At 32.1% G+C, this 25953-nt stretch overlaps 1 protein-coding gene across 1 annotated transcript; it reads right to left on the bottom strand.

Annotated features, from left to right (window-relative positions):
- Positions 1 to 5562: 5562 nt before the first annotated feature.
- LOC129222270 (COMM domain-containing protein 8-like) lies at positions 5563 to 25953 on the bottom strand. The gene is made up of 5 exons (XM_054856750.1): positions 25712 to 25953; positions 25477 to 25623; positions 22907 to 23059; positions 10231 to 10383; positions 5563 to 5703 (listed from the first exon to the last, which is right to left on the bottom strand). The coding sequence occupies exons 1-5, from the start codon at positions 25787 to 25789 to the stop codon at positions 5674 to 5676; spliced, it is 561 nt and encodes a 186-aa protein (XP_054712725.1). The 5' UTR covers positions 25790 to 25953; the 3' UTR covers positions 5563 to 5673.

Raw genomic sequence — 25953 nt, forward strand, 5'->3', positions numbered from 1 at the left:
AAAAAAATTCTTAAAATTTAACAGTTTTTTATGTTTATCAGCTTAGAGTCAACAAAAGTTCTGATATTGATTCAATTGTTCGATTGGGATGAAGAAGGAAAAAAAACTTGCTAATAAAGCAATCTGAACTAATGAATCCATTCAGCTTACTCTTAAAAATAGGAAAAGTATTTTAAATATTCAGTATTTGTCAAAGATTTATCAATATGTTATAACGTTTAGATATGACTTTTTTTTAACGCTTTGCTAAGTGAAGATAAGGTTTCCACCATCATTTACATTTTTAGTGTAAAATAATACAAGTATGCTGAACAATTACTTTTCTTGACTACAACATATTTGTCGTGGTGTATGAGAAAAACTGCAAATTTTTATTTTGTTCTGAGCAACTAATTTTGGAGAAAAAGCAATATTGATAGAGTTTGAAACCCTGTTACACACACACACAGAAAGAGGGATCTATGAAGTTTTATCAGTTAGAGTTAAGATTGTTTAATGCAGTATTGTTGTTAAATTTAGGGCCAAATATTCTAAAAATGCAAAATTGATTTATGAAAATAAAATTAACTGATTTTAATGATTTTGTTTAAAAAATCACTTGACTAAAATCAATTGATTTTAATCAATGATTTTTTTTAATTACTTGATTTAAATCATGATTTTAATTAAGATTTAAATCAAGCTGATTTAAATCAATGAACCCTGCTTTTATAGCAATACAAAATTTTACAGGATGCAAAAGGATTGAAATCTCAAACACTGCATGTAATTTTCAGCAAAGCATGAGCTTGACGTGTCCAAATAAGATTTTTATTAAATGAGTCATGTATTATGAAATTCAGTTGAGTGGAAAATGACGGCAAAAAATATGACTAGTTTTTTTATGAACCTTCTGTTATAAATAAATCACAAAATTCAAGGATTGAAAATACATTTTAAAGTTTTTCAAGCCCTTGAAAATTAAACTGTTTTCAAGGTTTTTTAATAGCATACAAAAACAATGTAGAACAAATATGGCGCCAAATATTAAGGTTGTCAAACAATTGCAGGAGCAGTTATAAGGGGATGGTCATGACCCCTCACCTTCCATCTAATATCATTTACTCACACTGTGTTCAAATGTAAACAATTGCAGTAATCTGTTCATTTAATTATTTTCAAAAATAAATATTTGAAATACTACTTCCTTTCCATTGCTTATGAAATTAATTTGTGATGTTTATGCTCTCTTAGGAGCCTTATTTCTGACCAGATCTGTGCTTTTTATCAACACCCAAACAGTTCCAGAAATTTATTGTACCAAAATTCTGTTTTCTATAGGATAATCCCCTCCCCCCTAATGGCGTTGCTTGTGGTTTTTGGATGTCGTTAAGTAGGATTTCAATAACGTCTACATCAGGCTCTATTACATATTCAGTAAAATACAGGTGCTCCGAGTTTTTTAACCATTTTGTCTTAAAAAAAATAACTATTTTATGAATCATTTGAAGATATTATACTGTGGATGAAATTGTTGTTTATGATTAGTAGTAAGTTTTCCAATATGACAGGTATGCTTTTTTTAATAATTGCACAACCTTTTTGATTACTATTTACGCCTGAACACACATCGCACAATTTTATCAGTATTTGTTAAAAATCATTAACTTTTTTGATGTTATTTAATGTTTTAAAGAAAGTTTTCCATAACTTTTTGAAGTTGCTCATAAATTCACTCATTACTTTACATTATATGGCTTTTCTCATGAATCCAAGCTAGACAAATTTTTTTGCACATGTTGTCAGGGTTCCCAATAGATGGAGAAATAGCAAAAATTGCGCATTTTTTAAAAGAAATCTCACTTGAAAAAAAAAAATGGATGCAGGATTTTCTCGGGATTTTATTGTGCCTGTTAAATTGAATCAGGAGGGGGGGAGAAAGAAAAATCACATCTGTAACAACACAGAAAAAATTGGAACAGTCGTTTTTAAAACCATTATTTTGTCGAACTTGAGCTTTCTCCTTTCTACTGTACATATCCTTACTGATTCTCTTTCATTCTCTGACTTAACCTACAGCTATGCCCATCTATTTATCATCCGACAAGCTCCAAATAAGTTAATACAAACAAAAGCACAAGTTTCACAACCAAGAGCACAAACAAAAAGTTTGCTCTTATTTTAAGGGCTGATTAACTGTAATAAAATTTTCATTGAAAAGTATTTTCTTGGTTATTAGATGAATTTGTTATAAGTTCAATATTTTTACCAATTGAAAATGTGTAAATGCAATGAAGTTTCACAGAGCCTTAAATCATATTTCGAATATGAATCCTGTAATTAATTTCACTGATGCAAAACTAGGGGTGGTACATTAACTTTAAAAGTTGTAATATGTTGTGGAATAAAGATTTTTTTTTTAATCTCATTCCCATTTCTACGGAGGGTGAGAATTTCTCACCCACATTATTTCCTCTAATGGAAACCCTGCATGTTGTAATGAAATAATGCATCAAATTGCTCGATTTTAAGCTTTTGTTTATGAATCAAATGTATACTTTAAAAATGATACAGAAGTAGTTTGGCTTACAAGAACTTAATTTCTTGAAAGCCAAACTTTCACTCTACTTTATTGGAAAAATAAGTAGTTTGACTTTTAAAATGTATCTCTTTCCCAAAGATTCCAGGAACAGGAAATCCCGGGGAAAGATCTTTCATTTAAATTTTGTAATTGATTCTTGCCAAGCCTTCGCTCTGATTTTTATAAAGAAATATAACTTTTGGATGTCTGTGTTTAGACAATTTCTTTTATTTGGGGCAAAACAAAAAATCAATGAGCATTGATAGAACTTGCCGCATGTACTATCCATAGCTGCTGACTCTCTAAATTTTGATCGGGAGACTCCCGACTTTCGATGTTTTTTCTCGAACTCCCTCGAATCAAGTAAATTATCTCCCGAAATTTCATCAAAACAATGAAATTCTCCTAAAAAGAAAGTTTTTAGCAGTTAGATTTTCGGGAAGGACCCCTGCAATAAAATGATTGCTATTGAAAAATCGAAACATTTTCATGCACGAGTATGCAATAATTTATGTTGGATCTTTTTGAAAAAAAATATTTCACATTCTTCTTTTTGAAACTTTTATTTTCCAAAAATGCGGTAAAATATTAACAATTTTACTCTAAACTCCCTAAAATTATGACTACTGAAAGAATGTTTATTTTCCTTTATAAGGGAAAAGAAACTTATTCTTTTAAAATAATTTTTTTTTGTCTAAAAATTATGGGGATTTTTTCTTTGAAAAAAATAGTATCTGAATTTCCGAGCTTTGGTCCTGGCGGATTGCCGAACGATGAATTTTGGGTCCTGTACTGTACAGGCTCAATTTAGCAAATCCCCAATTAGATTTACTATACCCTTTACTTTTGTTACTAAATCTATTAATGGAAAGTCACCCTAATTTTCATTTTTTAATGTTGGCAGCTATGCATAGTTTTTTATGCGCTTCGATCTTAAAAAAACCTCATTTTTACAAACATCTTTTGTGGTTCCAAGGAGTTTATAAAATTGAGCTTCAACTGGATGAGTTTGATGTGTAAAGGGACATGGCAAGTTTGATGTGTAAAGGGACACACAAATTAGACACAAGAATTTTTCATATAATAGCTAACTTTTTAGTAACATTTAAATCTTAAACTTTGTTTACGTTGAAATAGTTTTTATCCTATATTAGACTTGATGATGAAAATAAAATGGTTAGGCGATAATACAGTCGACGCTCATTATAACGACCATACATTATAAAGACCATTCCATTATAACGACCAGTGGTAAAAGCCCAAAATTTGTCCCTATGAACTTAATGTTAATTTGCTTTCGGTATAACGACCGTTCTGTATCTTCTAATCCAATACAACGACCGAATTCAGCGGACACTATTTCCGGTGTTTTTTCCAATAATGCAAATTTGTAACTTGAAATGACCTTGATTATTGTTTACGGACAGCTGCATGTAGTCTTTAGTGTTCAATCCAATTTTGAGAGGGGTGGGAATAGAGGGGGATTATTACTCAAAACAGCACAGAAAAAATAAAGGGGGAATAAAGTGAAATTCCCGGATTCCGAAGGAAATGGGGTTGACACATTTTATGTTAGTTTTGTGTTTGAACACGTGGTTTTTAAGATCTTTACAGTTTTGCATCTCTCTGAAGCAGCATGGAATGAAGTCTCAGAAAAGACCATCAAGAATTACTTTCATCATGTTGATTTTGAAAAGCAAAAGGAAATGGAATCTACTGCTGAAGTGCAAAAGCAACTTGCTGAAGTCAGGCAATCCAAGATGAAAATTTCGATGAAGAAGATGAAATGCTGTAAAATGTGTTTAAGAAAATAAACTGGATAAAGCGTTAAACTTAAACAATTATGCTAACATCGATTCTGTTTTAGAATGTGTCGAGCATCTGTCAGAAGATGAATTATTTCTCGATACTGTGCACAAAAATAAATTGATGTATCATGATCAGATGAAGAAATTGAGACCAAAGTTTCTAGTGTGAAAAGTTTCGAATATTTAAAAGACTTTTAAATGTTCTTTCAAAAGCAAAAAAAAAAACACTACTTATCATCTATAACTACAAAGGAAACTCGTGTTTTGCAAAAATCACGTGCGCTAAAAAGGCAAACAAGTGCTTTTGATTTTATATTCAGAAAATAAATAATTTTTAAGTATGTAATCAGTTTTTTTCCCATATTTTCTACTTTAAAATCTGTCATAATATTTTTCACCCATCATTTTTTTTTAAATCTCTATGATAAAAATACTTAAGGCAAGTAAGAACTGGAATCTTTGAAAAAGTGCCAACTTTATTGGAGCAACGTTACATGCATGATGCATTTATATATGTATTTTAACTTCTACCTCTTATAATGACCACTCATTATAAAGACCTTTTCCTCTGGGACGGAGATGGTCGTTATATCGAGCGTCGACTGTAGTATTGAAAAATGACTATATCGTCAAGAGAGCTTCATAACTAATTACAGTGGCCGCAGCTTATATGAATCACGTTTGTTCTAAATAGTTTTGACTCTACGAAACGGCTGATTCAATAAAGCTGGATTTTGTTTTGTTTTTGATGATTGGATTCATTAAAGCAATTGAGTCATTTAACTGGGGTCCACTGTACTGATCTCAAGAAGAGGGAGTTAAAATGTATAAATACATTTATTACAAGAATTATCTTGCAATTTAATTTTATTATTTGACAAACTTGTGAAAAATTATTAAACTTTCATTACCATTACGGATTTTTTGTTTTTTCCCTACAGATTAATAAAAACTCTTCCTAACGAAAATTTTCCCAAAATGAAATGTGTCATGTAATTCACTGTAGTAGGCACTACAATTAACTCATTATTAATAAATGAAACTTGGCCAGTGTTTGCATCAGTTTAAACAAGATTTTCTTTCCACCCTTGAAACAAATGAAAAAAAAAAAAAAGAAAAAAACAGTTTGATACTGCTGCAAAATTTGTTAACAGCAGTGATAGTCTGTATTCATCTTTGAATGCTTCATTGAAATGTAATAGAAATAAAATTTATTTATAATTTAAATGGAGGAATGTTTTTATTTACATTTGTTTAGTAATGCTCTAGAAATCTTCTTTTTGATAGTTCATCCTGTCAGTACTGTCATTCATTAGTTAAGTAATCCAAAACAGTCTGTAAAGAAAAATAAATTACTAACATAAATTTTAAATAAAAAAATAACCATTGTTGTACATGTGCAATTTGCAGTCAATTTATTGTTAAAGATCATTCTCTTATTATAAGAAATATCAAAATTCATGCCAAGTTTTACATAACAATAAATCTACAGTAAGTCTTATTTGTACACCTTAAATTATTGAATAAATCAAACTAACCCACAGTAAACAATGAAATTCTACTGTAGTGATTTTCACATTTCATTATTCCTAGTACAACAGAGCTAGAGTTAAAGCTAAAATTGCCAAAACAAGTTGCTAGCACTAGCCTTAATTGAAATCACAAAACATTTGCTGCTTATAATCACAATGAGGAGGAGGGGGTTATTAAAACCTGATTGGAAATTTATTTAGATTTTTATTCTGCCGCTCGGCATTTTATGATGTTCCCAAACTCCTAAATGTTAAGGCATAGCATACACACTTTACATGCTGTTGAAAAACATCATCAGTTCAACAGCATCAAGACTATCACTCAGCTCTAAGGCCTGTTTCTAAACACTTTTGAGCTGAGCCGTTTTGCAAGTTTTTAGAGTACAATTATTTTTTTCATTTTCAGAATTTCTAAATAGTTTTCATTCTTCCTTGAATTTTAGTAGATATATGAATCAATTTAAAATACTTTATTTTGAAAATAAATGAAAATTTCAGACTATTTAAGTTTAAAATTTTGTATTTTTCCTGAAACAATACTTATTAATTGATAAATTGTCAATTTAGAGCAGTACAGGTTAAAATATCTTTTTCAATTTTAAAATAACTAAAAAATGTACAGAAGATTGAAACCACAAACACTGCATGGCAATTTTCAGGGAAGCACCAGTCTGATATTGGCATGATTCAAAACATAGGTTTTTATGTATACGAGATATAAATTAATCCCAAATAATGAAAATCTTTAAAAGATCATGAAAATCATTTTAATCCACAAAACAGATAAAATACTTTTTAGACAGGAAATTGCTTGTATGAAAGGTAATTCCTACTGCAGACCTCGAAGTGGTTTTTTGAGGGGAAAAAAGTAGGAAATAAGGAATCAAAAATTAAAAAAGTAGGAAAAGTAGGAAAAAAATCGCTTAAAAAAAGTAGGAAAAATAGGAAGAGATAGGACTACACTCACGTCAAGACGACTGGCAATCATTAGTATGGAAAATAAACTAGTGGAAACAAAGATAGTAATTACAAAAATATGAAAATAAAATCTAAACAAAGAAACACTTTTCACCAATACAGTAATAAAATTTTTAAGTGTGAAAGAAAAAAATGCAATACTGCGATCAACAAAAAAATAAATAAATAAATAATAATAATAATAAAACTCCTATTTTGGTTCAATAAAACCATTTTTGTTTCAGATTTGTTTTGTCAAAAACGAAACATTCCTTCAAGAGCATCCATTTATCATTTAAAAATACTATCACTTTCAGCTCCTGTTATCATAAACTATGATACAAAAGCAAAGCAAATATTAAATTAGTTTTAGTCAAAAATAATCAGCAATTGACATGCATTCTTGCATAATCAGAGGCAGATGTTTGAATTTGAAAAAAAAAAAAAAAAAGGAAAACGACTGAAAATACAGAACTAAAATAAATGTGTTCTTAAATATGGGGCATAAAATTTATAACAAAATAATTAAACTAAATAAATAACGAAATAAGTCAACTAATGGGTTTGTACTATGTTATGTATTTTTAGCATTCAACATACATTTTTGTTTCAGGCACGTCATTTATGGGGGTCAATTTCTCCCCTCCCTGGATTTGGAAAATTAATGCTTAGCTATACATGTTTGTGCGGTTTTTTTTTTGTTTGCAGATAAAATTTGCATTCAGTATACATCCTTCGCTAGCCACCTCCGGGGGGGGGGGGGGTTCGGGGGAGGGAATCAAAGTGATGAGTCAGTTCTAATTTTAATCAAGCAATAAAAACGAATATTGTTTTAATGGTTTGATGATTTTTACCTCCTTCTCGTTCCAAAATTTTTTGGCACGAAAATAAAAGGAAACATCCATGCATGGTAAACATAACATTTTTATCAAAGACAAAGATCAGTTACTAATGTTTCTATGTACATAAAAGGGAAGGCAAATAGTTTATCTCAATCCTCACCATACAACAAAAATATTCATTCGGAAATTGTTCACGAAATTGAGAGTGAGGGGGGGAAGCACTTGGCATCAAATGGCTGCATATATCTCTTTCTCCCCCCTCCCTTTGATCAGGCGCAATAAGTACAATAACTTACAGTAGATACGCCGCATCGGTATAACTGCCGCACCCCGAAAAGAGTTAAGAGTCTGTCAAAAAAATTTTAATTGCTCAGAAATGTCGCATTGCCAGAAACACAGCACATAAAAATGATGAGCAACTCCTCGATATTGATGATATATCAGAGTAGAAAATACCCATTAAAAAGAAAAAAAATACATATTAATTTGTAGCTCTATCCCCCAACTTTTAAAAATGAGAAGAAATAAAAACAAAATATTGCATTTAAATTGATTTCCGATTTTTCTCCAAAAATCGGGAACGTTTTGCCCATCCAGGTTTTGCCGCTTTATTTTATTTATTTTTTTTTTTTTTTGCAAATACACTCTTTGCAAGGAAAGAAAATGAAATTTTATAAATTTTATAATCATGTTTACGATTTAGAATGAACAATAATCATATTTATGTACGAAAAAAGTTTCCACGATTATTTTTGAAGTGGTCCGTTTTTGCGAATTTCTGTTAGATGTCGCTTTTATGTTGTACTAACATCAATAAAATATGTACAGTATACAAGTTTTTCAGTTTTTGCTTCCTTATGTCTTTTTAAGGTTTTACATTGCCTTTCTGTTTAAATAGAGCTCCATTTCACTTGTAATCATACAAAAAATTGGCGAATAGGAAATTCGGTTTTTCCCGCATTTTTTGAACAGTCGGCTGTTTACTTTAATTAAAGCTTCTAATTGATGGGTAAATAATATATAATTGCATCAGAATGTGCCAGTATATATTTTTTTTAGTTTCGTTAATGCAGTAGGACTGAAGTCAGGACGATAAAAAGAAAAGTCGATCATAAACGCCGCAACGGCAAAAAAGTCACTTACGAAAATTTAACTTTTAAACACACAAACGCCGCGGCGTTCCTTCCAGAAATTACTATAGTCTAGTCATTCAATGAAAAGGTAAGGATCCACTTGTTCCTTTTACTTTTCAAAATCAAAACATGCAGAAAATTATCGGCGCGACATTGTAAAAATAAGAATCAATGCACAATTAGAAGTATTAGAAGGTGCTATACTAAAGAAAGAAAAAGAAGGAAAAAAAAGGAAAAAGTAGGAAAATAAGGAGAGAGCTCTAAAAAGTAGGAAAAATAGGAACTCTTCGGGGTCTGCTACTGTGAAACAGCTGCTTAATTCATTAAAAATTGCTTTCCACTCCATTAGTACCTAATATACTCGCGTATAAGTCGACCCCCTGCTTCTAGGAGGAAAATCTGGAAAAAATCAAAAATCCGCGTATAAGTCGAGTCCCTAATTTTGGGGGGGGGGGAAACGAGAGCATTTTGCCGCTAATTTTGAACTAAAGCGTTAGAAAAAGGAAGAAAATGAAATGTAATAAACATGTTTATGTTAAAAAAAACATCCAATTTTTATTCTTTTGCACCAAAAGGGTTCACTTTTGCAATCATGATTTTTGTAAATGCTTCAATTTAGCTGTTATGATTTTTTTAATCTTTGCTTTTATTTTAATTTTATATCAATAAAATTTTATGCTGTAGCCATATTAAATTATTATAAAAAAAAAAAGGAGCACTAGACTATCGGGAAAAGTCGCAGAGATCCAATACAGAGATCCCGGCACTTATCACTGCGTAGTTGGCTGTTTACTGTAATTTTTAACTCTCTATTTCATTCATACCATGTAAAATCATAGCAGAATGTTTAAGCAATTTACTTTTTAGCATCTGCTTAAAAGGGATGGACTAAAATCTGGAAAATAGTCATGTATTCGCATGCTTTTTTTTTAAAGAAAAAATCGGGGAAAATTTTCAGAAATTCTGTTTTGCACATAAGTTGACCCCCTAACTTTAAATCTCATTTTTTGTAATAAATTTCTCGACATACGCGAGTATATACGGTACTTAATTTTTGCCGATTATAAGTAGTATTACTTTAACAAGATTTTTTAACAATAAATCATAAAATTGAAGGACCAAAGAAACATTTTAACGTTTTTTGAGCACTTGAAAATGGAACTTTTTACTTCAAGCACTTTTGGAGGTTTTTCAAAAGTGTACCTTCAAACCTTCACTTCACTATGATGCAGTTGGAGTATGATATGTGACACTTTAAATTGACAAACAAGAAAATTTTACCTAAAGAGGAATTGGTTTAGGAAATTTGTGAAACAATTCAAACTATTTTGTACTTGCTACAAATCTAATACAATTTTGGCATCCATGTCCCAATAAATTTTCATCACATAATCATACCAGTTTAGCTTTTTCCATAGACTCAATCAACATCTTTGTTTCTTCTTTTGAGAGATCTAGTTGAAGTGTTTTCTCTTTATTTCCTGTGATATCCAGATCCAGAAGCAATCTTGGTTCATTTATTTGAGCCATTTTGTCACTTGCAAGAGTCAGCTAGAATAAAAAAAAGTACAAATATTAAGTTCTTCACTGGCATATAGGGCTTTGTTTAATAATGGGGGCTGAATATTAGTTGGCAGACCTAGCGCACTCCCTAAGAGTGGCATCTGCTCCTTTATGTGGCACCTCTATCAACAGATAGCCATTACCACAGAGAACTGACACCCAGTTTCCCCACCAGATGGAGGCCTCTGGGCTCTTTTCAATGCAAAACTGCACTAGGGCTAGGAGTTTGCTTTCAACAAGAGTATTTATAGCAAAACAAGTGCTTAAGAGATCAATTTTCTGCATCTTGAAAATCTATTGACTGGAGCCACGTTTGAATCGGCCTCTTTGACCAATGTCTGACCACTACCCCATTTTGCAAGCACTGCCATACAGTAAGAGCATTTGGAAAGACATTGTCTCCCTCTAAAAGAGCAGTACTATTTTAAACTACATGTTCAATTGTAGTTCTTTTATTATTTTTTTAAAACACTCGTTCATTTCCTAAGCAGTTTCTGTTTAAAAATGATAAACGAGTTTAAACACTATATAGTAAAGTACAGTACAACCTCGTTTGTCTGGACTAACTGGGAGGGACCAAAGGCAATCAGATGATCAAAAATCAGGGTAATATGTGAAATTAGCAACACAAATCCTTAAATAAGCAGACTTAACATTTCACAACAACAAAAAAACCTATTTTGTAGCAAAATTACATTAATTGTCTAAAAAACATTTTTAAAAAATCAAAATGAATTTCACGTCATTTCTTAAGCGTTAGTGGAGTTTTTTAGATAACCATAGTTTACTATGCAATCTAAGTAGGAACCGTACATTTAATAAAAATAAAAAGCATATGTTTGGTGCACTTATAGATATTTTCTTACTATCATACTTTAAAATTATCTATGTGATTTTTTTTTTCAAGCTACAAACTAGGTCTGGATAACTGAGGTTCTACTGTACTGTCTAATTTATGATCATTACAAAAAAAAGGGGGGGGGGTTGGAGCTATATATAAAATCCAGAAGATGTTTTATGCAACAAATAAAAACTACATATTGAGACTGCTTAAAGAAGGAATTAATTTTTAACTTTTCAGAACATGGTTTAGTTATATTGTTGTCGCCTCCGAGTATCAGTAGGTTATCTCACTTATTTTCAGGCTTAGATGTATTACTGTTGCCAAAATACTACATATTTTTTAAATATATATCAATTTTGCTTAACCCATTAAGCAATTTTCAAATAAAAACTACCCAGCATTGGTTTTTTATTTGGGATTTATTTGTACCATAAAATATTAAAGACACCTTGAATATCTTTAAAACTTAATCATATGGAGAAAACTGCTTGATAACGCTTATTTTTTTATAGTTACTTTCAAAGTATCTATGTAGCATTTGTGTTTAACAAATTATTCAATTTCATAATGCTCATTGCACATATATAAATAAATTAAACATATATAAATAACTTTAATAGTAAACTAGTATTGTCGCCATCATGAAACTTTCTTCTTATCTTTCTTCTGTTCTTCTTAATTCTGTTTCCTCCCCATGCTTGACGAGGAAGCAATATTCCCAACAAAAACTAAATTACACACACCAAAACTTGACGACCATCCCAATTCCCGATTTATCTCAAAAGCAAAGCAAAGAATAAAAATTTAAAATTATTTTAAAAGCCTTGCTTCAAATAATTACAAACATTTATTTCTTAACAAACACAAGATGGCAGCAGTTAAAAAGTTTAAATCATCGCAATTTTCTGGTCATTTTCCAACAATTAAAATCACATGAAATACACAGACGACAGTCTATTACGATTTATCTTTCTTATTGTTGTAATTATAAAGCTATTTTTATTCACACAAATAAAAAAAATCAGTCCCCCCCCCCCCCCGGCCCCCCCCCCATGGAGCGATTGGCGCCAAAATTGAACAAATACCTGTTTAAATATGGATTCCCATTTATTCCAAATATCATCCAGAATGTAGCATTACTTCTTGAGCTATGACACTCACAATGGGAAAAAAAGAACATTTGATTGGGCAGCCCTTTTCAGCTAGTGATGCCAAAAAATAGAATCAGCCCTTATACCCTCTAATGGCTACTTGTCGATATTTTTTTTTTTATAATTATTATTCCATTCATTATTTCTTGAGATACAGCAGTCACAATTGACGACAAAAAACGTTGTATAGTTCAACCCCTATTTGAGCTATTGACACCAAAATTAAATTACCACCTGTACCTGTTAAGGGCAACATATGGTCTAAACTTTGTTTGATTCCGCCAGTTACTTCCTGGGGAATAGCAGGCACGCATAACTCAAGAAACGTCCCATTGCTCCACTCCCTTTGGAGGAATTTGCGCCAAAAACCAAATAGGCCCAAGTTCACATACGTGTACCAAATTTTGTTCGATTTCATGCGGTAGTTTTTGCTGTAGAGTGGCCACAAAAAACTGGTTACACACATGGACACACACACATACAGACATTTTCCAAAAATGGTCAAAATGGACTCGGCACACTTCAAATCCATTAAAATTCGAAAATTTGCACAAATCCAATACTTTTTTCTATATATTAGATATAGAAGAAAGTAAAAAGGAAAAAAAAAATCTGAACTATGAAAGATTTTCTATCTATTCTTTACACTTTCTTCTCATTTAATTCAAAGAAAAAAAATATTATAGAGGCCTTAATTTTACTTTTTTTAGGTCTTAATTTTACTAGCATTGTTACTTTGAGAAGAGTAGAACCGACTTGGATAAGTTTGGGTCTAGGGCCTCGGCACAAACAGCAACTGGGGTCTCTACCAAAAAGATACCAAGGGTCGATCCAAAAGTAAGGTTCCCATGAATTTTACAAATATACAGCATTGTCTATTCTCATTGAAATTTACATCGTTGGAAATAAAAATGTTTCTATATTTTTATACATAATCGCCATCTTTTTCTGCACATTATTGTCGACGGTGCCCTAACTTCTGTATTGAGTATCACAGAAGTCCACTGCCAACCTGTAGAGAAAGCGTTTCACATCTTTTTTTACTTTGTTTTTGCTTTGGAAACGTTGGCCATCAAAGTGTTCCTTAAACTTTGGAAACAAGGGGTAATCACTAGACTTGAGCTCCGGACTGCAATCAAGAACGGAGTGGTTTGTTGACTGTCATGTGCCGCTCTGGCGGTGGAATTCTGTGACATTCGATACAGAAGTTAGGCACCGTCGACAACAGTGCACAGAAAAAGATGGCAATTATGTATGAAAATAGAGAAGGTTTTTTTTTCTTTCCAACATTGTAAATTTTTAATGAGAATAGACAGTGCTGTATATTTGTAAAATTGATGGGAATCTTACTTTTGGATCGTCCCTCATATATTCAAATTTAATCGTAGGTTTTGTTATTCATTTTTTGAAGGTCACCAAAGACATGCCCTTTTGTTTTCGCTGTTCGATAGCCATATTAATACTTGTTGGCTAACAATAAAATACATAATGCACTGTAATGAGATTCCAGTTGAAAATGCCTTTTCAGTAGGGGGAAATGGGGGTACCTTGGACCGCAGGGCAAACATTGGACCGGTCTCAATTATTTCAATGCTAAAAATTATTTTATATTTCATTTTATGACCAACAAATAGCATCTATGGTCCTACAAATCCTATAATGAAATCAGATGACGCAGTTATATTGAACAAATTTTATTCCAGAAAGTGTTATTTCAGTAGTCCCGAGTAATTTTCAGAAAACTTTTTTTTTTTTTTTTTAATGGTTTTTATAAAGATTGCTGGGGGAAAATTTAACTTCTTTCTTAAAGTAAGTTTCTTTAGTTCAAAATAATTTCAATTTTTTCATTTTTTGTCAAAGAAAAAAATGACAGCACTTTCTCAGACCAAAAAGATTGGTCTGGTTCAACCTACGCCCTTTTTGCTTCTTAAATCTCAATAATCATAACAATATTCTAACTATTTGTATATTATACATTCATTTTATTTCATGTTACACAAGTTTCAAAATATAATAATATCATCTTAGGGGAAAAAAAGCAAAGATGTATTTTATAATTATTATTTAACAAAAATTATACTTAATTAATTTTACCAAAAGATTTATTTCATATCTGCCCTTTTTTAGTATTTATATTTCTTAAATATACTTTCAAATTTTCGCAGACAATTGTTTTCTGTGAGTAAAATATGCAATACATGCTATTATAATAAAATTCCTGTTTTTTTTTTTTTTTTTTGCTGAACAAGCATTATACATAGAAACAAAATGAAACAAATAATTGATTAAAGGAATACAAAAATATACTTCTACTTAAGATTATCTAATTTTGATTTCAGAACACCAAGATATGCTAATTTAAAGCTGTCAATTTTAGTGCACTTTTTCTTTGAAATAGATGGTATTAGTATTACAGAATTCTTTTCCCCCAAGCAAATATTGATGTAATTTTTCATAAAAGTAAAATTAGACTTATCCTTCCAAAACTCAGTCTAATAGAAGTGTTACTTCCAAAGCTCAAGAAGTAGCACTTTTATAGTTCCAGAGACCATTTAACGCATCTTTACTTGACTTTTATCGGCATTAATTGTCTGATGAATATTCAATAATTGGTTTTTCTTCTGATTTTTAAAAAATAATTGTGTACTAATGGTGAATGCTTATTGCTGTTTTTAAATAAAGATGATTTATCAATTAAAATCAATTTAATGTGTTATATTGATCTTTAAACTTTATATTTTTCACTCTACATGCAAAAGAGAATAAGGTAGTTACAATGTTTGATAGTATTTATCACTAAAAATATAACATATGTTTGTAATACACCCCCAGCTCAGTCATTTCCAGCCGAGGACTGCAGTTTCGTGCTTATTAGCACTCATCAGCCCGGCATAGGAAAGTGACTGAGCTGGAGATGGAAGACCTCATAAGGAAGCCAAGAGTGCGAAACAAACTGGTAGCTAATGGGCGGTAATTTACTGAATATACCTTGCCTCGCGTTCAATCCTCGAGTTGAACCGAACCATTGCTTCAGTCACTCGTCTGGTCTGCTAATTCTATATTAGCTACCAGTTTGTTTCGCACTCTTGGCTTCCTTATGAGGTCTTCCATCTCCAGCTCAGTCACTTTCCTATGCCGGGCTGATGAGTGCTAATAAGCACGAAACTGCAGTCCTCGGCTGGAAATGACTGAGCTGGCGGTGTATTTCACGTATTTCTGCTTTAGCCCTGGCTAATGGGCGGTAATTTACTGAATATAACAAATGTTGTTTCAGTTATGCTGTCCAATGTGCCTCATCAGGCAAACCAACGTACCCCACCTGTGTGGCACATTGACCCACTTTACGAGGTTCCGTTAAAAAATTAATACAAAAAAAGTTTATCAATTCAATACTTCCAAAAAAAATCTGTGGTGTTGAGAAGTGTTTAGTGAAACTTATTGTAGAAAATCGAACTGCTCATTAAATTTTTTAGTAAGATAAAAAATAAGTAAAAAAGCGGACCAACGTGCCCCCTCCCCTTAAACATCAGCAAAATTCAGTAATAGCTATGATAATCAGATGGTAAAAACTATTGCATACCAATACAATATGAAAAAAAAATGCTTGGATGTTACTCTATTTTTTAGTTAATAATAAATGGACTTAAAATGCTAACCCCCCCCCCCCCCATCCGAAAAAAGACACTAAGTTACATTAATGCACTAACTGTTGCAGGGTTGCCACGCACCTAGAAAACATGGAAAACCTGGAATTGTCAGTTAAAATGAAAACCACCTAAATCGGTTCGGGAAATGTCAGGGAAAATCAAATTATTGAAATTTTCTGGATATGTCAGGGATTTCCTTCCAAATTTTTCGATCTGATAGGTAAAACTGCTGCGTCACTTGGGAGGGAAATGTTTGCATTCCAGATATGCGAATTTTTCTGATACTCGAGAGAAAGAAAATTCAAGCTCATATTTGTAGACTGAATGTAATAAGTTTATAAAGAAAAGAAATATTATTTATACAAAAATCATTAAGTAGGGCTCGACCGATGGCATTTTTTGGCCGATTGTTCAAAGATGGCCGATTGTTTTAATCCAAATGGCCGATTGCCGATGCCGTTGGCCGATGGCAAAAAAAAAATCTAACAGAAATAAATTGATAAAATTGTTAGGGATTCAAAGGATCATTGATTCATTTCACTTTACTTCCTTTCTACGAATAAGGAACTGTAATCACACAAAAAAAAAATCAGATTTTGTCCTAAAATTCTATTTTACGATCACCCAATTTAAACTTCACACGTTTTTTGCACATCTGTACATGCATATGTACCTAACAACATATAGATGACCGAAATATCCATTTTGAACGCCTCCTTAATTAATTATCGCAAATTCTCTTGTGATGTCTTCATGCGCGTAAACTTGCGTCACTCAAAAACGTTATGAAATAGTAAGTTGAAAACTCATACGTACGTAGTATAATCTAAAAGTTCGAGGACAAAATTGTATATAACCTTACCCTGAATAGTTCACAAATACCGAAGAACATCGATCTACAAAATAGTCACCTTGAACGACTAGGCACTTCTGCCAACGTTCATGTAGCTTTTAGAAGGACTCCTGGAAGACATTTTATCGCAACCTCCTGTAAGGTCTCTTGCGCTGCTGCTTTAACTTCATCGTGGGGAAGAAGACGACTTTCATGTTGAGGATGCACGGTTCGACTGGTCAATACTCTGATATGACAAATAAGTAACATAACGTTTCGTCGGACTTTGCTCCGTGTGACTTTTACCTGTTCCGAGCAAAAAAAACATTTGCATGGACGCCGCTTTCTTCCGTCAGGAGAAGACAAAACTGTATCACAGAATGTAGCAAAAAATGGCTTCCAGGAGTGCTTCCAAATGTTATATGAACACTGGCAGAAGTACATAGTCTTTCAAGGTGACCTTTTGATGGTGGATGTACTTCGGTAATGTTAACTTTCTGGGTAAGGTTTTTATACAGCTTGTCCCCTGAACTTTTGGATCGTACTACGTACAATCTGTATAGGGTGTAGTTATTCTTCTCCTTTTTTGACTGCTGTATGATGGAAGACAAAGAACAAGAGCAAAAAAAGAAAAGAAAAAGAAAAAAAAATAAAGGAAGAAAAGCAAAGAGTGTTTTAATAACCAATTGATTTGTTTTTTAACTGAACATATAACTAAGATTTCAGTAATATTATAATAATGTATGGATTTAGGTACACTAAACATAGTTAAAAAAACATTAAATTATGTTGTTTAATCATTCAAAAAAAATTAAGAATAAAACTATGAAACCATCAACAAATTACGCGATTAAAGTTTAAAGATTGCACAAGACATTTTTAATCATCAAATTAAACGAAAAGGTAACACATAAATTACAATATTAAATCATAATAGGAATATTTTTATATTTATTTAAAATTTATGAACGGAAAAGTTTGCATTTTTCACAAAAGCTATAACAGTGACAAATTTTTGCGAAAAAAAGAAATAGCCATGAAAAGAGCGAGGTTCTTAAAACGCATTCACAATAAATAAACTCAATATTTACACCAACTTAATAACTGAATATATATACTACTTGATCTGATGTTTGCACACGTAATATTGAACAATTTGATTGTTTAATCTCTTATGAGCATTACAAACAAGTTCAAGTTAAATTTTTCAATTTAACAATAATTTTCTGAAATTTAAAAAATTGCATGATAGAAAATACTTGAAACTTTTCTTAACATATTATTAATAATATGATGGAAACGAAAATAACTTATTCATTGATTTTATATAAATACATAACTAGTATGTTGTGGCCATCATGAAACTTTCTTCTATATTTTTCTTTTCTTTTTTTCTGATCCCTCCCCATGCTTGACGAGGAAGCAATATTCCCAACAAAAACAAAATTTACACATGCAAAAACTTGACGACCATCCCAATGTCTGAATTATTGCAAAAAGCAAAGCAAAGAGCGAAAACTGAAAGTTATTTTAAAAGCCTTGCTTGAATTAATTACAAATATTTTATTTGTTAACAAACATAAGATGGCAACAGTTAAAAATTTTAAATCATTGAGATAATATTTCCGATCATTTCCATACAATTAAAATCACGAGAAATACGCAGACGACAATCTATTACGATTTATCTTTCTTATTGTTGCATTAATAAAGCTATTTTTATTCGCAAAAAAAAAAAAAAAAAAAAAAAAATCAACACCTCTTGGAGCGATTGGCGTCAAAATTGAACCAAAGCCTGTTTACGTATGGATTTCACATATATTCCAAATTTCAACCAGAACGTAGCATTACTTCTTGAGATAGGGTACTCACAATGGAAAAAAAGAACGGGCGATTGCGCTACCCCCTTTTTAGCTGTTGACACCAAAATAAAATCAGCTCTTATACCCACTAAGGGCTACTTGCCGATAAATTTTTCTTTCATTCCGTTCATTATTTCTTGAGATACAGCAGTCACAATTGACGACAAAAAAACGTTCTATAGCTCAACCCCCCGTTTGAGTTATTGACACCAAAATTGAATCAGCACCTGTTCCTGTTAATGGCAACATATGGACCAAATTTTGTTTGATTCCGCCAGTTACTTCCTGAGGAATAGCAAGCACGCGTAACTCAAAAAACGTCCCATTGCTCCACCCCCCTTGGAGGAATTCGCGCCAAAAACCAATGGGCACAAGTTCACATACGGGCACATATGTGTACCAAATTTCGTTCGATTTCATGCGGTAGTTTTTGCTGTAGAGCGGCCACAAAAAACTGGTCACACACAGACGTGACACACATACATACACACACACATACATACATACACACACACACACACACACAGACAGACAGACATTTTCCCAAAAATAGTCGAAATGGACTCAGCACACCTCAAAACGTTCGAATCCGTCAAAATTCGAAATTCGAAAATTTGCACGAATCCAATACTTTCTTCTATATATTAGATATAGAAGAAAGTAAAAATAGCTACTTACAACAGAAAAAAAATCGATCGTTATTAATGATGCAAAAAAGATGGTGCATTACGAAATATAGGTGAAACAAGTATAAGAAATATGCAAAATGATATTTCTTGACCAAAATAAATAATCGCTAAATATTTAAAAAATGCTTGAGACCACGAGGGCGGGTTAGGGGGGTCACCCTCTGACTTTGGAGTAACTCACAACATTAAACTTCGGCCTCATTTTTTTAGTACAGAACCGCTACCATCAACGTCTCGGAAGAGTTTCTGATTCTACTTCAGCACTGCCGAAGAAAAAATTCAAAAGTCCTTTTGATTTCCGAATTATGTCACTATTCAAAACGTCTCTAATCAATTTCTTACATTAATGCTCTAAATTCTTCCTAAACAACAGATAAAGTTTGAAAAAAAATCTCTAATTTTATGAATGGTGTTAGTTTTAAAACAACTCAGAAGTACAACTAGAGTTTAATTTCAGAAATTGATGGATTTGGAGGAGGGGCACGCAAGTAATCTCAGAAATACAAAAAATGGTCGTAAAAATAGAGTTCAAAATAATCATAAACATTGAGCAGAAAAACCTTTTTAAAACTTGCACATGAGTTTGTTTTGACATGCAGTGGCGGATTTAAAATATAGCAAATGTTCCAACTGCGCGAGAGGCCCCATAACCGTAGGAGTTACAAAAATGCCTATGATAAATGTTTTACAACTTTTGTGATAGAGAAATAGGGCCCTAAAATGTATTTTGACGGGTCTCAAACTTGTAACTCCGCCGAAGCGATACAGAAAAGACTGCATTACTGTGATTCATATTACAAATATCGAAAAATTAAAAATTACTGTCGATTCAACGGGAATCTAACAAAATGAAACAAAACCGGTTTCGCCATCTCATATTTGTTTCCATGGTCTCCAATTCGGCAATATATCACCAAATGATCATCAGTCTGAGCATTGAAATAAGTAATTAATAGCCACAAAAATGAGTAAAATAGGCTTTTTAGAACACCCGATCGAATACAAAAAGGGAAGTGCACAACTGGAACGTACGCATACCCCCACATGCGAAAATTTAGCCATCTACAGCTTACCATTTTTGAGTTATGACTTATGAGAGATACTTACGTACATCCAGCCGCAAGAAACAACGCAACAATTAACTTGTTTGGTACCTGAATGCAGTGTTAAAAACTCTTTCAGGGGTGACTAAAATAGAAATTCATACTGAAATTTAAGTAAACAATTTTATATGAAAACAGCAACTTCCTTTACTTTGTATTAAAAAGTAAAACAACAATGGTCCTTTTTTTTTCAAAAACATCAGCCAATTCCATCGGCTTTTCCGTGTTTTTTAAGGCCGATGGGCCGATGTTTCCTGCAAGTTAGCATCGGCCACCAATGCCGATGGCTAAATTATTGAACCATCGGCGCCGATGCATCGGTCGAGTCCTATCATTAAGTTCTGATTTATATCATTACATTTTCTTTTGCTTCTAAGAAGAAAAAAAAAAATCCAAGCCATGCTTAGCTAGAAATTACTAGTATTTTCCGCAATGCATTTGTGGCCTAGTAGTTTAAGGGCCTTTTTCATGAAATGAATGATGTTTATAAAAATTTAAAGTCTCAATTTTTCCTTTTTTTTTTTGGTACAGATGTGATATACCCCCCCATTTGGCGACATTCGATTTTTTTGCACAAAATTAAAATATTTTTCTCACCAATGAGGCGATAATTTTTTATGCATGGCATCCCTGGCCAAACTAACCTGTGTTTAGCAACCCGAAGGCAATCTTACAGATCTGTTCAAACTTGTTTACTTGGGTTGTTTGGGTTTCACGCAGGAGAGATAAGTGGTGTTGTTTCGTGCAATATACCTTACAGGAATGCTTATTTTGTGTTAGTTTAAATTCAGTAGTTGTGTTTTGAAGTAAAAACATTAGAAAATGCCAATTTCTTCAAACTTGAAGGTTAATTAAAAGTTAACTCCAATGTGGTGTGTATCTGTAACGTGCCATTGTCATATGATGTATTGTTTTAGACTGAGTGTGAATATTTATACCATATAAAAAGGTAAGTTCTTTATTTTAGAATTCAAAAAAAACCTCTCACTTCCAAAATTCTTTGTTTTTACAAATCCTTCAGGGGTTCTTGTAGTTTTTAACTTTATTTTTACTCTATGTAAATTAATTTTACAGAAATAGTACGGTTATTTTGTTCTAAAAGTTAATTCTTATCGATGCCACGAATTATTCAGACATTCTATTAACGTGCCTCCTTTAGGTACTGAATTTTATGTTAACAATTGAAAGTTCTTTCGGTTGTACTCTTAAAAATGCTGAATTTTATTAATAAATCTGCACAATAATGGTGCATATTTCACACTTAAAACTGTGTCATTATTGTACAATGAACGGAAGGAGCCACCCTTAGGTGTCTCCATGAAAATATACATAACTGTGACCATACTCCGACTGTAATGTATATTAACAGTCGGAGGGATAACGGTCCTGGCGAGCCAGAGGTCTCATAGTACTTCGTAATGAGACCTCGGCTCGCCGGCCCTGCCTCGGTCTCATTACGAAAGTACTATGAGACCGAGGGCTCGTATCCCGGAGAAATGATGAAAAAAAAATTAATGCATTAATTTTGACTAGTAATTAATACAATAATTTATTTCATTGTATTTTAATATGTTTACAAAAAACCCCGGCCCTGTACATTTTTGAAGCATATATTCGTGATGTTTTTTGTTGTGCTTTTATGTTGTTTTTATATATTTTGTGTTCTGAAGTGCTTTGATCATGTTTTTTTATCTGATTTTTTCCTGTTGGCGCTAAAAAAGCATCGCTAAGAACGATGTATGACATATGTCGTCATACATCGTTTTCTTGGCGTCAACAGGAAAAAGTCGCCAAGGGTGGGGTATATCACATCAGTTCCTTTTTTTTTTGTTTGAACTTTTTTTTGGAAATATGCCAAAATTAAAACTGTGGCTTTGCCGAAAATTGCTTAGTGTATTTGAAATTTCAGTCCTTTTGTAATCAATGTAGTTAAAGTTTTAGTTTGTCTTAACCTAACCCAAATATAGATTAAAATTATTGATAATTTTAAAGCACATTATTTGGTTTGTAAAGTAGGTTTACTTACATTAAAAACATGTTATATTGGTATTTAATAACACAAGTCAGCATTCATTAACTCGGAATTTTTTCTAAAAGCAACTGGAAAACCTGGAACTCAGGGAATTTCATTCTTAATCTTTTATGGCAACCCTGTGTTGGAACAAGTTGAATGCTTGATGGAAAAATCAGAATACATTAAAAATAATTTAGGAAATTCTAAATGTTTGGACAAGGCAATAACTAGTAGGCCCAGGTATACTCACCAGATTCATCTCCTGAAATCAGTCACAGAACAGATTACCAAGTATTCACGATGTGGCAGCAAAAGTACACTATCATGAAATGTACAAAATAAAATGAAACAAAAAAAAAAGTCTTTTACCTTAACTTTCCAGTCAAAATGAACCAGGTAAGCAGGACACACTTTATGACTTTTTTCTAATAGCGTAGATTTCAAATCAGCTCTTCTTACTTCCAGACTGTCTTTCATAATACTTTGAATCTCTGGAGAAAAAGGTTCAAGAACAGTAGGAAGCTGTAATATAAGTAATGAGTTTTTTTATTTGCTGCTTGCTAGTTTCAGTTCCCTAAATTTGACACAAAACATGTATATATTGAGTCGCTTTTCTACTTTTCATTTTTTAATTTTCCAAAGATTTAATGAGCAGCTCGACTTTCTACCCATTCATTAAATTTTCTCATCATTCCAGATGTATTTTTTTGAAAAAATTCAGTTCATTAACCTTTTTTAGGTTATTTTTTAACGAACCTTGCTAGGTTCACCAACATGCCCCATGATCTGTGTATGTTGGTCCACATTATGCAAACAACTTCTGTCACAACATAAACTCATAAATATTATTCAGTATTGGAATTAACTTATTTTCTTTTGTAGTTAGAATGAGAAACATAGAGAATTTAAAGATCAATATAACGTTTAAATTGGGTTACAAAATGGCTTATTAGGAGAAAACAAAGGGTTATTAGAAAAACTTTTCTTAATGATCTGATGTTTAAAGTGGAGTTAGTTCTACAAGGTTCAGACTTAATGTTATTGCTGTTTATTATTTTCATTAATGATATTAGTGAAAAGTTTTCTGGGACCATTAACCTTTTTGTTGATGATGTCCAAGTGTTGGAGGTTGTTGGCAGTGAAGAACAAGTAAAACAGCTTCAAAAGGATTTAGGTAAAGTATGTCTTAATGAGCAGTTAAGTGGAGTATGTCATCCAATGTTGGAAAATGTCAAGTGCTTCGTTTAGGTCAGAAATAAGCATGCACAAGCTATGTTTAGAGCGATTTATCTTAAGCAAAGTCAAGTGTCTTAATCAGTCAAAACTTATCTGTCAGCAATGCAGTGCAGCAAGTAGGGTTTGAAAATATCATTCAACAATCAGCGCAAACTAGTCTTTAAATCAGGGTTGGCAAGTTCAAACACTTTGATGAAAACATGGTTTTTACAGTCCTGTACAAAACTATATTTTAACTATATATATACATATATTTTTTAAATAATAACAAAATTTGCATATTTATACATGTGTGCAAATGAAACTTCAAAATGTAGTGCAATTACTGACTTAAATGCAATAAATGACAATTCTTTAACTGAAGGACATGCTTCCTTGAGTCTCTTTTACAACTTTCTGTAGATTTTCTTTCCTTGACTATGGTGTCATTTCATGATCTAAAACTAAATTACCACCAATCTCTTTTAGGAAAATGCAAAATTATCATTCTACTACAGTTTTTGTTTATTGTAGTGTTACAGAATGTATACATTGAAAATATGAATTTAAAAAAAAAGAAATTGCACAAGTTTTAAAATATACTTTCATTGAACAATTTGTTGATCTATGATTCTAAAAAGAATTTTTGTTAAAACATCATGTAAAATTTAATAAATGCAGAAACCCAGGGCCGGATTACTAAATAGGCGAAGTAGGCAGTTAGTTGCCTAGGCGCCCGAGGTTCTGAGGGGCCCTGGACAAATTTTAAAGTTGAAAATGACAGGATGCAAAAAGATTAAAATCTCAGCCAAGGCAAGCAATTTTTGACACAGCACGTGTTTGACGCCACTGTCATGTTTTTCAAACATACGTTTGGGGGGGGGGGGGGGATTGAAAGAATAAGAAAACTAGGACCGAAAATTAAGAAAAATCAGATTATTTTTATTTTTTAGAAAAATAAAATTTCTACTGAAGCCTAAGAGGGGCAAAAAAAAGGTGCAAAGGTTTTAAAAGTCAAGAGAGAAAGCCGGAAAAATCTCATCCCAGTTATACATTAAAAAAAGTAACCATGCCAAGTTTCAATACAATCCGAGATTGGGAGTTGGACCAAATTTTTTTGATTGTCTTTTGCATTTTTTCTAAAATAAATTTAAGAAATTAAAATATGATCAAAATAATGAATAAAATAAGCAGATACAAAGTAGCATATTGTAAAAAAAAAACCTTCCAACATTTAAAATGATTGAAATATTTGCAGGATGAAAAAAGACTGAAATCTCAAACAAACAAGGCATGTAATTTTCAGTGAAACATGTGTTTGAGGTTGTTGGCATGTCTCTCAAACATACGTTTTCGGCAGATATCGCGTTGCAGGAAGACTTGAGGGGGTAAAATAGAACAAATAAGAAAACGGGGACTACAGTTTTGGAAATTAAGGAATTTTCAGAAAATCAGGGACTTTTTACGGGTTTTTAGGGACCTTATTTTTGCTTGATGAAATTAAGGGTTTTAAGGAAGTACGAACCCTGTAGAGTACAGGAGAAGCCCAGAAGGCATCCTAACTCAGGAGTCTAGTTTAATGAAATTTTGCAATGCAGAACTTCAAAAAAATAAATGAACATTCAAACTTCTATACTTGATTTCAGAACCTTGAAGAGGAAAATCAGATTTCTCCGTAATACATAATTATTTCAAAAACCAGAGTGGTTTTTTTTTTCACCTACCTTCTCTTCCATGCCTTGTATTCCAGTTAAAAACTTTTCACAACCAGCTATTAAATCCCACCATTCAACCAAGGTCCACACATCAGAATAATTTTCATAGATAACATTTTGGCAGCCACAGAACACATCAATAATGTGGTGAAAAAGCTGAAGGAGAACAAAATGGATTCACCATATCAACTCAGAATTTCACTACTAACCCAGTCATACATATTAAAAATTAATTCATACCTACCTTTTGAAATCTGTCGTTAGGACATTTAATAAGTAACTGACAATATGCTGCAATGGCTTTTTGATCCATAAGCTCCATACCCAAACATGCAAAAATGAAGCTGCGCTGATATTGGGAAGCTTGATGAAAGGATTATTGATCATTTATCAATTACACACATTTTTTCATTTATGTAAATCACTAAATTGATATGAAATTTGAATTGTTTTGATTTGTGTCTGGACCACGGACTGCCTCCTATG

The sequence above is a fragment of the Uloborus diversus genome, chromosome 5 (genome assembly GCF_026930045.1).
Source record: "Uloborus diversus isolate 005 chromosome 5, Udiv.v.3.1, whole genome shotgun sequence".
NCBI lineage: Eukaryota > Metazoa > Arthropoda > Arachnida > Araneae > Uloboridae > Uloborus > Uloborus diversus.